The sequence below is a fragment of the Citrus clementina genome, unplaced genomic scaffold (genome assembly GCF_000493195.1).
Source record: "Citrus clementina cultivar Clemenules unplaced genomic scaffold, Citrus_clementina_v1.0 scaffold_6, whole genome shotgun sequence".
NCBI lineage: Eukaryota > Viridiplantae > Streptophyta > Magnoliopsida > Sapindales > Rutaceae > Citrus > Citrus x clementina.
In genome coordinates, this window is record NW_006262139.1 from 16,168,456 (window position 1) to 16,185,274 (window position 16,819).

The 16,819-nt window shown below is 31.4% G+C and overlaps 2 protein-coding genes across 2 annotated transcripts; one reads left to right on the forward strand and one right to left on the reverse strand.

Moving 5' to 3' along the window:
* The first annotated feature begins 4,036 nt into the window (after positions 1 to 4,036).
* Positions 4,037 to 6,236, forward strand: LOC18038732 (clathrin light chain 2). Its single transcript, XM_024182416.1, has 3 exons — positions 4,037 to 4,472; positions 5,134 to 5,287; positions 5,602 to 6,236. The coding sequence occupies exons 1-3, from the start codon at positions 4,099 to 4,101 to the stop codon at positions 5,968 to 5,970; spliced, it is 897 nt and encodes a 298-aa protein (XP_024038184.1). The 5' UTR covers positions 4,037 to 4,098; the 3' UTR covers positions 5,971 to 6,236.
* Positions 6,237 to 6,277: 41 nt separating this feature from the next.
* On the reverse strand, positions 6,278 to 9,732 carry LOC18039735 (putative serine/threonine-protein kinase). The gene is made up of 8 exons (XM_006429288.2): positions 9,440 to 9,732; positions 9,222 to 9,338; positions 8,888 to 9,000; positions 8,587 to 8,797; positions 8,158 to 8,395; positions 7,823 to 7,973; positions 6,761 to 7,063; positions 6,278 to 6,355 (listed from the first exon to the last, which is right to left on the reverse strand). Exons 2-8 carry the CDS (start codon positions 9,289 to 9,291, stop codon positions 6,332 to 6,334), a joined length of 1,110 nt encoding a protein of 369 aa, XP_006429351.2. The 5' UTR covers positions 9,292 to 9,338; positions 9,440 to 9,732; the 3' UTR covers positions 6,278 to 6,331.
* Between the last annotated feature and the right edge of the window lie 7,087 nt (positions 9,733 to 16,819).

Consider the following 16,819-nt stretch of genomic DNA (forward strand, 5'->3'; position numbering starts at 1 on the left):
TGTTACACATACATTGTCACCACTATTATTTTTTCTTTAATTTTTTAAAGATTTTTATTTCAATTTTAATAAAAAAAATTCTTGTTACATGTACATTTGTCACCACTATTATTTTCCTTTAATTTTTTTAAGATTTTTATTTTAATTGTAATAAAAAAATTTCTTGTTACATGTACATTGTCACCACTATTATTTTTCCTTTAATTTTTTTAAGATTTTTATTTTAATTGCAATAAAGAGAATTCCCATTAAAATTAATTTAAGGAATAAACTTTCAATTTTACCCCTCCACCGTTAAACTTAATTGAGAAAATAACGGAATTGGGGGCGTGGTGCAAAATGTTAATTTATTTGGGTGCGCAGTGCAACAAGTCAAATTTATTGGGGACGCTGTGCAAAATGTCAATTTATTTGGGGGTAGGTTACAAATTTCCCTTTATTTTAATATTGTGATTCTATTTATAATAAAAATTACTTTAATATAATAAAATATATCTAATAGATTGTAAAATAGGAAAATATTTTTTAAATATTGAAATTATTTTGAAATGTATAAATTATTACATTTATTTTAATATTATATTTTTATTTATTATAAAACATTAGAGTTAATTTTCTCTAGAATAATAGAGATAAATAGTATAATGGTTAAAAGAGAGTTTTAGTATTCTTTTTTTAAAACTTAGAAGTGTTGGTGACTATTTTCCTAAATTTTGAGGGTGTAGATATTCTTTTCTTAAAGAAAACTTTGTGCGAGTGGCCGTGAGGGTTGAGATAGGTGATTATAAGACAAATTGAAAAATCATTTGACTTTAAATTTTAAGAAAAATAAGGTTAAAAAATATATTTAAATCTCCTAACATTAAAAAGAATGTATATATATATATATATATAGACACACACACACATACATATCTATTGTGTGTGATAATTAAAGATGGGGACATTTTCCCCCACTATTTAAACAATTTCACTCCAATTATTAAAACTTTCATATATTGTACTTCGCATTTTCAATTTCGTTCTAATTAGTTGATTGAGACCTTTATGTAATCTTACCAAACTAAAATTTTTATTGTTGATTTTAATACGGGGTGCCATAATTGACCTACTCCAACAGAATCATGCGTGCCTTTTTATTTTTAATTTAAACCATTCGTTTTTCTGAACTACAACAGAATGATCAGAAGCATTAGCAATCTAGCCCATGTTGTTATAGTTGATGAATAAAACATAAAATGGCTTAATGAGCGTATAAAAATTATGTCACCTGATGAAAAATTAGTCACAAAGTTTAACCAAGATAATCACCTCCAAGTTCAACTAGTTTATCAATACTCATTAATAAAATATGTTATAGCAAAATTATGAAAAACAGTGCAAGAGTTCAACAGTTCATGTCTATTTGTGCCAAGACTCAAATGATAGTTGAAAAATTCTTCACGATGATGGCGGCCAGTTGGCTTCCATTTGTAGTTTTGTGTGCTTGGCTTTCTTTTAAAGCTTGGATGCACGGTGATCGGAGAGGAAGAAGAGAGTAAAAAATGTTGATGTAAGGGTAGTTTGGTAATACGTAGGGTTTATTTATAAATAATTTGATTTGCAATGTTTTTGTGGGGTGTATTTATAATTGGACTGGTATTATAAAATAAATGGAGCGGAGACATCGTCACCTCTGATAATTACGTTAAATGAATTAATATAGTTTTGTTTTGACCGCACGCCAAATTCTCTTCTAATGAGATAATCTCATTTAGTTTATGTTATTAGTCAAATTTTATTCTTTTAAAAATTTATTTGTTTTTCTTTCTCTGGAATCAAATGAGGAAATGAACATTCAATTCTAAAACCATATAATGTAATAATGAGACAAATTCATTTATTCCTTTTACTATTAATCTATTATCATTTAAAGGGATATCATCATTTTACCACCTAATGTTTTCTAACATATAATTTTATCACTAAAGTTCGCAATTTCTTTTTCGCACTTAATGTTTTAATTTCTTTTATTTTGTTAATAAATTACTAATGTTGCATTGGTATTTTAAGAATTTCAGTATATTCAGTGTTGAAGGAATTTCACAAGATATAATATTCACAATTTTATTAGTTAATTATTTTAGATATATATAATAAGCAATCGAAAAAAAAGTATTACTTCTTTGTATATAATTAATTTTATATTTTTTAAACATGGATGGTTAAATTACAGTTACACAATTTAGTGGTAAAAGATTTTTACTATCATTTATGTTAAAAATTTGTTAAAATAAAATGATAAAAACTGATATTAATTGAGAAAAATAATAATCATAAAAATTTGGCGATAAAATAATATGTCCAAAAACATCAGACGGTTAAATAATCCAAGACAATTTTTTATATGTGTTAGAAGAAAAAAAAAATTAATTTGATGTTAGTGAGAGGATCCATTCCTCCTGAACTCTAAGCCGGAAAGACAAAGTAACTAATTGGGCTTAAGGGCAAAAACCAGTCAACCCAAACCCAAAATACAATTTCAGGTGGGCCTAAAACTTATGCCCGCATCGAGCATACGAAGCTGGAAGGAACAAAACAGGATTATTAATTAATTTTATAAATGAAATTTAAAGCGTTAAATTTGAAAATTTCATTTAGATTTAAGGTCAAATATGATATATATTCATCTAGCTGAAACCCTCGCCTGCAATTGTTAAAGAAGGGTTAACCAAATCACTAGGGCGTGTTTGGCAGTGGGCACTAAGTTTGGCGCACACACAGAGCACGGTCAGTACAAAGCTGGTCAATTCGCCAGCCTTGGGCCAAATGAGGCCCGCCCTCATCGTGGGTTTTAGCGGGTCTGGTTAATATTATATTTTTTTAGTTCAGTCTTTAATATTATTTAATTTAATTTAATTAATTAACTACTAATGACTACTAACCATAGTGAGTTGTCTCTGACAACCCTTAGCCATTGTAACTTGTCACTGTTCACCATCGTCAGGCACCAAGTATCTATTTATATTAAATATTACATCATTTGAATCTTCATATGGTCAGAAAATAGACATTTGTTTGTAGTGATTTTATGCCAAATTTTAAATTGAAGTTTAACTATCAATCTATGATCAACGAAAGTTCTATTATAGGAAATGTTGCTGCTAGCGCAGACAAAAATTCTAACTTAAAATTAAAAAATAACAACAGCAAAGTGTACCAACAAAAATGAGTGAGATTTTAACTTTAATTAAACGAATAACAAAAGAAAAGATATAGCTAAAACAACATGAGTGATATTTTACACTTCAATTAATAAAAAATAAACAGAGAGAAAGGATATTTAATTAATCAAGTGAAAATCTTCTCTTACGTTAAAACAACATTATTGAGATTTTAACTTTAATTTAAAAAAATGAAAGAGAAAGAAACCATTTTTAATTAATCAAATTAGTCTAAAAATAGATGATTAACAATAATATACCAATCGTCAAACACTCTTTAGTAAACCGAAAATCTCTTTTATTTTATTTTTAAAGTCAATGGTTCAAAATGCCTCGCGCCGTTATAAAATTAGAACATTTATAATTTAAGCCTATTCAATCTTGAACTATAATATCTCTTTATAATATTAAAAGAAAATAACAACGACAATGTTCACCACCTAAAAAATAAAAATAAACACGTTAAATAGGAAAAAAAGTTAAAATCAATTTGAGTCCAATAACTTGGACTCTCTGAATATATTCTCAAGACCACGAGCAAAGCATCTCTTACGACGCATTGTTTATTCCACGTAACGGAAACCACTCATCACGCAGTAGATGATGAATATTCGATGTGGTGGGGACATTCTAGCAAAAAGGTGGCACTGACAGCAACCACTGGACTTCAACGACAGTCAATTTCCACACTACCTCAATACTTGTCAACACAGCACTAACTCAAACACTTGACAAACCCATTCATCAGCTGACACGTAATTAGTAGCACCAAACTTGCATGCACCTAAAATAATAACCGTTTCTGTTGTGTTTAAGGAACACTCGGGACGCATTAGATTCGTTTTTCTCACCGAAACATTTGGCAGAGAAAGCGTCTGCGGTCACGACCACAACCATGTCATCATCGTTCACCGGCTCATTCGGTGACGATGACTTCATGGCCTACGATCCTCGTCTTGTTTCGCAGGGATTCAACTCATCGTTCTCGCAATTCGAGGGGGACTCTGTAAAGGACTCAGCCGGTGACTCGTCTCCGATCTTCAGTAGCCAGTCCTACGGAGCTGGCGACGAAGTGTTCTCGTCCAATCCGCTGCCGGATACTCCATCGCCGCCGTCGATCTACGCCGCCGGTAGTGGATTCTCAAGTTTCTCGCCGGAGCGGAACGGTAAGAGTTTTGGTGGAGGTTTTGGTGCCGAGGATGATTCGATCTTGCCGCCGCCAACGGAGATGCCGGCTGAGGAAGGCTTTGCTCTCAGAGAGTGGCGTAGGTGAGCTCGCTATTTCGTTTACTTATATAATTGTTTTATATGCCTATTGCCTATTGATTGAGTGCTGTGTGAATCAGTCTTGTGGCTAGTTCCGCTGAGCTTCTTTGTATAGATATTTTAAAAAAATATTAATTTAGGTTGGCTTTCATTCAATTTCTTATTTTTATTATTTTTACAATATGCACTAGACGTCCATCTAAAGTAGACTAAGGAATCGAATCGGCAAATAATCAAAGCAAATCTTTATCAATTAATTGACTTGTCGGTTATATTCAGCGGTTAGTGATTTCGTTATACGGATTAAAAGCCACTACATCTCAATACCAAGCTGGTACAGTCTCACTAGTACTTTTCTTAGGACCTATAGCTGGAATGATTAATCAACAAATAAGAGTAGATTTAATTAAAAGATAAGAGTTGGTTGCTTCGAGGGAACCAAGACCTTCAAAGAATTGCTACTTGACTCAACTTTTTGCATAACAAACAAAACATGGAGTTTAAGCATTGCATTATCAGAAACGAAATTACCTCTTCATGACCTCTTGTACTGCATTTATAGTAGTTGGATTTTATTTTGATTTTTTTTTAAATAGTAATTTTGGTGATTGTGTATGAAGATCTTGGCTGATTTGAAGTGTGATTGTGGGTGGGAGATGTGCAGACAAAATGCGATAAGGCTTGAACAAAAGGAGAAGAAGGAGAGAGAGATGTTAAGGGAGATAATTGAGGAAGCAGAGCAGTACAAAGTTGAGTTCTATAGGAAGCGAGCACTTGCTGTTGAGAATAACAAAGCTTCTAATAGGGAAAAGGAAAAGGTAAGATCCACCTGCACCTGATACTCTGTTGTTCTCTTTTATCTTCTTATATATTATTTGTGAATTTGCATCCTTATTTGCCTGTAGAAACATAGGATTAAGATTGGAAGTGGGATCGGTACAGTAACAACTAATAATCAGTTAATTGTGGATGGATATTCATTAATTAGTGTCGTTATACTTGACTTATTGCAGATTGTTCAGTAGTAAACTGCATGTGTAGAGTATTGTATATTGATTAAATGTGTGCTGTGCTAAATACATTTTGCAAATGTTACATGTACTTAGAACTGACACTGAATATGATGTCTCAGCTGTTTCTGGCAAGTTGGGAGAAGTTTCATAGTGAAGCTGAGAAGAATTACTGGAAGGCAATTGCAGAACTCATTCCTTACGAGGTGCCAGCTATAGAGAAAAGGGGGAAGAAAAAAGATCAAGAGAAGAAGAAGCCTTCCATCATTGTGATCCAGGGGCCTAAGCCCGGGAAACCAACTGACCTTTCAAGGATGCGCCAAATACTTGTGAAACTCAAGCACAATCCTCCTCCTCATATGAACCCAAAACCACCACCACCACAAACAGAACCTACCAAAGATGCAAAAACCAGCCCTGCTGTTGGTTCTGGCACTGCTACCTCAAAGCCTGCAGCCCCTGCAACTCCCAAGGGTGTGGCTGCAGCTTGAGAGACATTCTACCTCCCTGCTGAATCTGCTTATGTGAAGAGTAACTAGCTATGTTTCAGAAATGTTTATTTGGTATGATCTTGAACATTATGATGTCTGAAAGTTTGTTATTGTGATCATGCTAATCTAAGCATGTGGCAGTAATCTTGTAGAATTTTTTTTTTTTCTGTATCTATTTTGTTGATTGATCATTTTGGTGCGGTTTGTCTTGTGAACTTTTCCTTCATCGTCTTCCTTTAAACTGTCAACCGTCCGTTTAGTTTGTTTCCCCGGAGTATTTCAGTTTAAAGACTCCACTAAAGGAGTGGAACAGTGCAGTCACCATCAGAAGGTGCTGGGATGAGCTTTGTTTTGCCTCAGGTCATGAGCATGGATGAGTATGGCACTGTCAGTAAGCAGGGAAAACTACTTAGCTGTTCTGTGATTGATAATGGATGCGACAAATTAATAGTTATTATTGAACTCAAGACCAATTTAACAGTTCATTTTGCAGTTACTCATGGATGCTCATTTGGTTAGTCCCAAAGGCCAGGTAGATGGTGAGACAAACAAGTAGTTGAAGACCAATAGAAAAGAATGAGATATACATTCAACTGCTAACAACAAATTACGCCTTTGGACCGACAAATCTGCAATCAACTACACACTAATGAGTCCATCCTCTACCCCACCAAACCCCCGCACCCCCCATTTTTGGAGGGGGAACTTTGATCTCAATTTATAAACATCATAATGGAAACGAAAGAATATAGTAATTCTATCACCTAGCTAGTTGAGCCGAGGTGGGTACCTCATGATCTACAGATCGCTTGCCCTTGTGCTTTTGAGAAGACGATGTCTCTGAGCTACTGGCGCCCAAAGAATAGGAGGTGTTGCCTCTGTAGACCCCTGGCTCTGTCAGTGCTTTCTCATTCAGATGGACATCTTTGGAAAGCATCTCCACCACCTGCTTCATTGTTGGTCTATAATGCGCACCTGCTTGGGTGCAAAAGAGCCCAACCTTGATGAAGCGCATAACCTCCTTTTCTGGAAATTGAGTCAGCTCTGGGTCAACTATTTCCAGAAGTCTTCCCTCTTCTCTCAGTTTCCATGTCTGCAAAAGCATACAAATTTTAGTCATCAAACACTGTAATACCTGTCCATCTGGGACAAACAATAATTGGTTTTGCCAAGAATTTTGGATTTTTCTCAGTCCAATGTAAAATAGTATGGATCTACAATATCATCAACCATGCCCTTTGTTTTCGTTTTTTTTTTTTTTTTTAAAAGGAGATAATTCCAAATATCCCAAAAAGAATCCAAGAGGAACTAAGGACGCAATGATACATAATAATAAGATAAGAAGCCCGATTAAAATCAAAGCTTCCCTCTCCCATTGGCAAAGCTGCTTTATCTCTCATTATATGACAAGACTAACCGACAGAGACAGGAGTCTACAACTTCCACAAGATATGACACAATTTCCAAAGATGGATTTAATGAGGTGTCAAAACTATTAATGCAGATGAGATAAAAAGGTAATATATGGTATGGATACATCAACTTGTGTTCGGAGTGAGTTATTGTGCCATGACCTTCTATGTCCTGAACTATTTAATGATACACATGTTGTGTGATTCTACAGATTATAGGACTAGTGTTAATATCATGGTCCAGGTTTATCCATCAACAGTGAGTCAATTGGTTGTCAATGCTTAACAAGAAATGTTCACCCTCTGATACTGTAAATAGAGCCCTATGGGGTTCAGTGAAACAAAGAAAGTCTCAGATTTGGCATCTGCACTTTATATCTAATAAAATAAGACCAACATGACTTAGAAGATTCAGCAGCAGATAAAGTCTAGAGAGATACCCATTCAATTAGAATTAACATATCATCTCCAAATGCTGCCTTGCTACTACTTCTGCCACTAATTATTTCAAGTAAAAGCACACCGAAACTGTACACGTCAGCCTTCTTTGTAAGCTGTCCTAGTAGGGCATACTCTGGGGCCAGATATCCCCTGCAGACATGGAAGAAAACCCAGAGATGTGAAAAGAAGCAAAAAGAGACAAAACAGACCTATTAGCAAACCACAAGAAGCCCGAAAATCCTACTTGAACTAGCTATCTTTACAAACTTCTGAAGAAATAAATGGCCCAGGAAAATTAATGGTAAAACAAAATCCAATTAAGTGTCCTGCTTACATCGTTCCAGCAACTCGAGTACTGACATGGGTGACATTGTCCGGAAAGAGTTTTGCAAGCCCAAAATCTCCTATTTTAGGATGAAAGTTTCCATCAAGAAGTACATTACTAGCCTTAATATCTCTGTGGACAATAGGTGGGTCAGCTTCTTCATGAAGAAATGAAAGACCAGAAGCTGTACCCAGGCAAATATTTGCTCTTGTAGGCCAGTCCAGAGAAACATATTTACTCTTTGAACCTGCAATGATAAGCACCAGACATTAGAGCATATAAACTTAGAAAGCTCATCTAAATCCATAATTTCTTTAACACAAATACACACATGAACATAATACAAACCTCGAACATACAAACACATTTTCCTACCAGAACAAGACTCACAAATGTTCTTCCAAATACTGCAATTCGGAGAGATGAGATTATATTTACCTAATAATGCATTTGCAAGGCTGTTGTTCTCCAGATATTCATACACCAAAATCCTATTATTGTCCTCAACACAACAACCGATAAGTTGGACTAGGTTCGGATGACGAATGTTCCATATCATATCAATCTCTGTCAAGAATTCCTTCGTTCCTTGTTTGGATTCTGCAGACAGACACTTGATGGCTATTTGGGCACCATCTCTTAAAGAACCCTGCAACGACAAATAATTAAGCACATTAGTATTAAAATTTTAGCTAGAACCTAAAAGTAACAGCACAATGGTCATTTTTCTTAATCTCACCCTATAGACAACTCCAAAAGCACCCCCACCAATCATGTTAGATGGATGAAAATCCCTGGTTGCCGATCTCAACGAATTGTAAGAATACAACGTTATATTGTAGGTGGAGATGCCTTAATAAGCAACAAAAAGATTAAAAAAAAAAGAAATTAAACAACATTCAAGAACCTCCGAAGCTGCAACTAATAATTGAGCGTATACAATCCAAGAGCAATTGCAGTGTTCTACAAAACAACATATAGCAACTTGAACATGCTGAATTATTTTTATTATTACTATCATATGATTCATGAACCAAATTACAAAGCAATTTGGTCGCTCTAAGTTCTCTCACCATGTGCTTCAGCCTGATCACTATCTTTTCCTTTACAACATTTGAAGGCACCAAAGCAACTCCAACTCATTGCAAAAAACCGTCACCGAGTCTTGAGAGTCCACAAACAGAAAAACCCTTAAAACCAACATGTCTAAGATCATCAAAACAGAAATACAAAAAAAACAAAAACAAAAACAAAAACAATGAACAAATAATTTTAAAAAGTAAAAAATTACTTTTTTATTCACTGAGTCCTGAATATACTTGTTGAAACTTTGCTGGCTGACCAGTAACGTTTCTTGGGTTGTTTAGACAAGGAAATCCAAGTTTGATTGTATAGACTATTTATAAGAAAATTATATGAGAGAAGCATCCGCGTATCTATTAAAAAACAAAAAAACAAAAGACAAAAAAATGGGGTCTGTGATTATTTTAATTATTTAATTTTCATATTAATGAATGAATTGAGTGCCAATGACAGAAAAAAAGGTTGAAAGGCTTTGTGACAAATGATAATGACAATGGTTTCATTTTTTTTTTTTTTTTGCTCGATTTCCCGTGTGAAGGAAAGACACGGCAGGAGTACGTTTTTGGCTTTGCTGACATGAAAGAAAGTCGTCGGGTGGGAGGTAGGTGACATCGGTTATCTTTTCCATTACTTCTTTTATTAATTAGTTCAAATATTCTGTTCACTTGAATATTCATAAAATGGAGGGGTAGTTAAATTTGGTATGGGAAGAATTTAATTAATATAGGGTGTGTTTGGAAATGATGTATTGTAATTTTTAAATTACAGTTGTTATGAAAAAAATTATAAATATGAAATAAAAATTAGTAATATATTGTAAATGTAAATTTTAAATAATAATTTTAATAAAATTATTAAAGATATAATAGATTTTTCATTATACAAGTGAAAAATCATTTCAATATATCTTTCAAACTACAGCAGTTAGTGTTTATCAAAAATTTTAGTACTCTAACTTTTAAACTACAACTGGCCAACCTCAATCTCAAATGCACCTATAATTTAAATAAATTTATATTTGAAGAATGTTTTTAGGAGAAAATCTATTCTTTCACTCTTTTATTTGCCATATAGATAAGTTAATAAGTCTTTTAAGAGTAAAATTAAATGAGTTATTTGGTGATGTTACATATAATCTTTTATATGATGGTGATATTTTCACCCTATAATTTTTTATAAACCCATCCCAAGAAATAATTACAAAAATTTCATATTACTTTTAAAAAATAAAGAAAGAGGAATTTTGGAGATTTAATTAAATAAATTAAATACCTATTAGGTATAAGAACTCATTCTTTTGGGGTCAATTTGGTCATTTTATAAATATTAGGGTAAAATAATTAAATAAAACTTATTTAAAAGCAATTTTAATGGTCAATAGTACCTAAGTTAAAAAAAATAAGAAAATGATTTTTTTTTTAAGTAAGGGGTGGGCAAAGCCCAAATAGGTTTTTATTTTGCCCCCTTACTACCCCCAAGACTCGAATCCGGACGTCATCGGTTAACAAGCTTGATGCTATTAAGAAAATGATTTAATTGATTAACTGTCAAACTTTTCTTCGTACATTTTAAAACTAATGCAAGTTTATTTTAATTATTTTCTTAACGTGAGGTGGATTTACATAAAATATTAGATAAAATATCCCCATTCTCTTTCATATTGTGATGATTTTTTCAATAACCAACTTAATTTTGTTCATTTATATCAAATAGGACCTTAAACTCTTATTCAAATGATCAAAATCAAATTATCTTTAAAATATTGGTGAAAATCATCTTAGGGTTAAATGCTTCTCATTTTTATGGGAAGGATGTAAGCGATTAAGTCTCCCTGGTTGAATGTAGAATATATTTCTTTTCATATGATTTATTTCGAGTAGATTCCTTTTTTCAATTTAGAATTGATGTTTGAGTTGCATTTGTTAACTTGTTGTTATAAACTTATAATGATGAAAGTTGATATTGACAAAATTTTTTGTTGTAAATTTTTGAATTCATCCTTATTGTGCTAAGTAAGGTGAATTTAGGCATATTTGTGATTCAAAATTTTAAAATAGTAATAATAACACGTCTATGATATCGTGAATGAGCATTAACTGTAAAATTTTGTAAATTTAAAAAATGGAACATAAGATTTTTAAATGGAAGGTAAAAAAATAAATTAATATAAAACTTATAAATTGATGTATTATTAGTAAACAAAATAAAAATTTATAAATATAATGTGAAATAAAATATAAAATTTGGAAATGGAACATAAAATTTGTAAATCGAAGGTAAAACAAGTAAATTAATACAAAACTTGAAAATTGATATATTACTAGTGAATAAAACAAAAATTTGTAAACATAACATACAACCAGTAAATTAACATTGCAAAATAAATAAAAATTTTAAAAACAGAACATAAAACTTATAAATAAAAAGTAAAACAAGTAAATTAATATAAAACTGGTAAATTGATATATTATTTTAAAATAAAACAAGAACTTGCAAATACAACATAAACTAGTAAATCAACATTGTAAAATAAAAAAAATAGAAATAAAACATAAGACTTATAAATGGAAGGTAAAACAAGTAAATAATTATGAAACTATTAAATTGATGTAATATTAGTAAACAAACTACAAAAAATTTACAAATATAGTATAAAACTAGTAAATCAACATTAAATGTAAAATAAAACATAAATTTTAAAAATGAAATACATGACTTGTAAATGAATGATAACATAGTAAATTAATATAAGAGTGGTAAATTGAAATCTTACTAGTATACAAAACAAAAACTTATAAATGTACTATAAAATTATAAATAAATATTAAGTGTAAAATAAAATGTAAATTTTATATATTACACCTAAAAGTTATGAATAGAAGGTGAATAGTTAAATTAATATAATAGTTATTGAGAAAAATTACAAATGTAAAATAAAAACTCATTTTAATATTAATTACCTTACCTATTTACTAACTATAAATAAAATGATAGTTTTGGATTTATATAATACATGTGATGTTTTATTAAGGATAAACCTTATTCTTAAAATTGGATTTTTAAACTCTTTTTAAATTTTTTTGAAACTATTATAAAATAAGGTGATTTCCCATCTTTCTATATCCCTCAATAGTAACTCTTGAATGGTTTCTAAATACAAGTAAATAAAAAAGTTTCAAATTATAGGAGTATGCAAAAGACTCAAAATTAGATATAATTTATTGATATATCATATATGTGTCTAATAATATAAAAATATCTTTTTATTTTCTTTTGTCTCGATTCACATCAAGATAAACAATTCCACTTAATTAACTTGTGTAGTAACAAATGCGATTATACAAATTGTAAAAAAAAAAAATTATAAATGTCCTAAATTGAATACAGAATTTATGGTTAAAGCCAATTCAATAAAATTTATTCCACTTATCTTTAGTATCATTTTTTTTTGTTTTCAGTTGATTAGTGATTTTTTTTCTTTGATTAAAGTAAATGAATAAGTTATTTTATACTAAACTTCTATAGAAACTATGTTATGTTTTTATCATTAAAAGTCTTATATTAATTTACTTATTTTACCTTGTATTTACTAATTTTATATATAATTAACAAAATTTATATTTGTCAAAACATTGATCTTGGCATTATAGAATTTTCCTTTAATTATTTCAATAAGAGTCGCATACCTATTTTATACTAATGTTAAAACCATGTCTTTACTTGACAAATTATATATATATATATATATATATATATATATATATAATCTTCTCCTCCTTCTTCTTCTTCTTCTATGTTTTTTTAAATAATTCAGAAAGTGAATTTCAACATTTGCTATTGATAATGATATGAAAAAAAAAATTCTAAATATGATAAACTTCTCGAGAACATATTTCTTTCTAAAATTAATGACGTGAGGCTAACATAATTATCTCATTAAATGCGAGACAAAAATAATAAAATCATCACAATACTGTCATTATTTATTATTCTTATTATTTTGTTGCTGTTATTTATTTTTTATATTAATATTATTTATATTTTGAAAAAGATAGGTTTAAGTGAAAGCAAATCTATATCAAATTTTTTTTAATATCTTTATCTTTCTAGAATTCGAGGGCCAATCAAAGAAAGCTAATTAACCACTTGGGCTTAGCCCAAGTGGCTAGAGCCCCTCCCACACAAATGTGAGGGAATGGGTTCGAGCCTCCGCAGTCGCATTGTAGGGGTTTAATTTAAATATTCTTCCTTGGAGCCATTGAGCTCGAGTGAAGACAGTCTTTCTCCCAGGATGGGAGTTTGACATCCCTCGAATATTTGAGAGGGTTAAAAATCTGAGCGGTGTCATATCAGCATTCATATCAATAGGGCTCAGTATAAATATATGATTGTACATATCAATTATATTCTCATGTAATATGAATTGTAATTTGAACTGTAATTTGAGCAATAGTCTCATGTAATCAAAAAAAAAAATTAAAGAAAGCTAATTGAATGGGGGCATATGAAGTGACTATCACAAATCATAAATTAGTAAATAAAATTCCAATAAATAAATAGCCACTATCTGAATTAAAAAAATAAGGAAAACAGGAATGCTGCAACAAAACAGACGACAAGCAAGACCAAAAACGACCAGAAATTTGACAATTCATTTATTTCATAACAACAACCGATGAAAAGGAAAAGACTGATTCTGCGCAGACATCACAAAACAGGAAAAAAAAGTACCGGTTCAAAATTCAAACCCATATCTACGTAAAATAAATTTGTCCTAATTTCATAATGAAATTTAGCCGCCACTTTAATTGAACAGGTCCAGAAACTCATTAACGTAGAATGTCAATGTTGGCATACAATTTGAGGCAAATAGTCATTATTTCCTCTCCTAAGCTTGTCAAAATTTGCCCCAGAGGGACTGGCAAAACGGCTCTCCCAAAAAATTTAGGGTTCAAAGTTCTTGTGCCCACGTTCCTTAATTGGAGTAATTACAGTTTTACCTGTGCTTCTAGATATATAAGATTCAAATTAACAGAAAAATAATAAAAAGCTCAGTACAATTGGACCTGAACAATTAAGTTAAGCAACAATATCACGGATGAATTAATGGGACTTGATTAGACCCAAACATTTCGGTATAATAAGATTAAGGTTACGGGTGACTTCAACTCGGCCAAAGATTGGATGGTGGACCACTGCCCTCACTTAACGATTCGAATTTTTTTTCTCAATTATATTATATTGGGTGTAACTAGTTATTTTCTTTGAATGGAATAAATATCCCTTTGATGGTAGTTGTAATAATAACTAGATATTAATGAATATCTATTGATGGTAAATTCCTAGTTGTACATATCAGTTGAAATAATGTATACATATATATGTTTCAGGGGAAAAAAAATGATAGGGGGTTGAACTGGGGATACCCCACACACATCCTAGGGATGGCAAAAATCCCCACGGGGACGGGTACCCTCGGGGATTTTCCCCATTCGGGGAGGGTACGGGGATAATTTTATACCCAATTTTTTTTTCGGGGAGGGGACGGGGAAAATTTTTTACCCAATTTTTTATTCGGGGAGGGGACGGGGATGAGGTGGAATCCCCATCCCCTACCCATTTCCCCATTTTAATTTTTAATTTTATTTTTATTTTTAAAATTACTAATAAATAAATAACAAAATTATAAATATTGTTAAAAATAATAAATATCAAAATAGTTGTATGTTGGGAAAGTGGTCACCTTTTGCCGGGAATTAGTTGAAGAGTATTAATTGAAGTTTTCACCAACTGTTTATTGCTTTGATTATACTGGTAGTAGTTCTTCTACTAGATCTACAGGGGATTCTTATAAGAAAGCAACCAAATGGATGATAGGTTTTGATGATTATGTAAACAATGGAGATTGTGCAGTTGTTGCAGATGAATTAGATTCATATTTGGATGAGAAAGTTATACCTCGGATGGAAGATTTTAATATTTTGAGTTGGTGGAAGACAAATGCTAATAGGTATCCTACATTAGCTCGAATTGCTAGAGATATTTTGGCAATTCCAATTACAACAGTTGCTTATGAATCAGCTTTTAACACTAGTGGTAGAGTTGTGAGCCCATACCATAACAGACTTCATCCAAGCACATTGGAGGCCTTAATGTGCTGTCAAAGTTGGTTACGAGCTTACAATAGCGGTATGAGTTTATTTTAATATGATTAATTTAAAATCGAAAATAAAAAAAAATGTATTAGACTATTAGTTATTCGGGGACCGGGGACCCTCGGGGATCCCCTGTTATTATTCGGGGAGGGGATGGGGATTCTCTCAAGCAATTCTGACGGGGACGGGGAGGGGACGGGGACATATGTAAAATATCGGGGATGGGTATGGGGAGATTGGTCCCCTCCCCTCCCCTCCCCATTGCCATCCCTAACACATCCTCATGTTAATGTTTGGTGTAAATCATTTTCTACTTATAGCCACTTATTTAATAGGACTATTAAAATAAAGTCCACATTGTCCCCTAAAATTTGAATAAAACCCTTGTGTCGTTATCATCGTGTTGAAATTTTGAACTTTATACTGTAAGGCTGAGTTAGTTAAAAGCAACATTATGTTAAATCAAGCTTACAAGTTACAATCATGAATCTAAATATCCAAGAAAGGAAAAAAAAAAATTAGACAAACACCGAAAAAGAATAAAAAAACAAATTGCTCTCAATGACTAATTCAAGCTACATCCAGATTAAATGTCAGCTATTAGAAAAAAAAAAACAATGTGGAAAATCTATATTATTCTAGAGAAGTAAAAGAGGGGTCAGATTTTCTTATCTTATATATATATATATATATATATATTTATATATATATATAGTCATCATTTTCTATTTTTCCTGACCTTCACTGTGAATTATTCTTCTACCTGTTATTTTTTAATCTTTTATGTTTTTACCAGATCAAAGAAAGCGGTCAGCTCAATTCCTCATTTAGTCTATGCATTATGCATATTTTTTTTTAGAAAGATTCAACGTGGCGGAAAAACTCTCTCTAATATTTAATAATATTTCATGAATCTATCAGAGTTTGAACTTAGGATGTGAGTCTTAATAAGATTGTTCCTTTACCACCGGAACTAGATTCAGCAACACCAAGTCAATTAAATTTGTCTGTTATCCTATCAGATTATCCTACAATATTACAATTATTTTATTTTTAAAAAATTTACCCCACAAGTATGTGTTATATAATATTTTTAGGGCGAATTTTGATTTACGCCCACAAGAGTGTTCAATTTACTCTCAAGGTTCTAAAAACATCAATGTATTCCCATTTACAGTTAAAAAGATAAAATAAAAATAAAAATTATAAATGCGCCTCTTATTTACCCTCATCTCTTCTTAATAAAATGGAGATAATTAATATTTTCATAACTTTAGGAGGTAAATTAAAAATTATCGTTCTAGGTAGGAGTAAATTAAAATTTACTCATTTTTATGATAAAGTTTTACTAATTTATAGATCCGAGGTAAATTTCTATCTCCGGCCTACCCCTTCCCTTTCTTTCCTTTATTTTCCTTAGGAATTAGGAATTT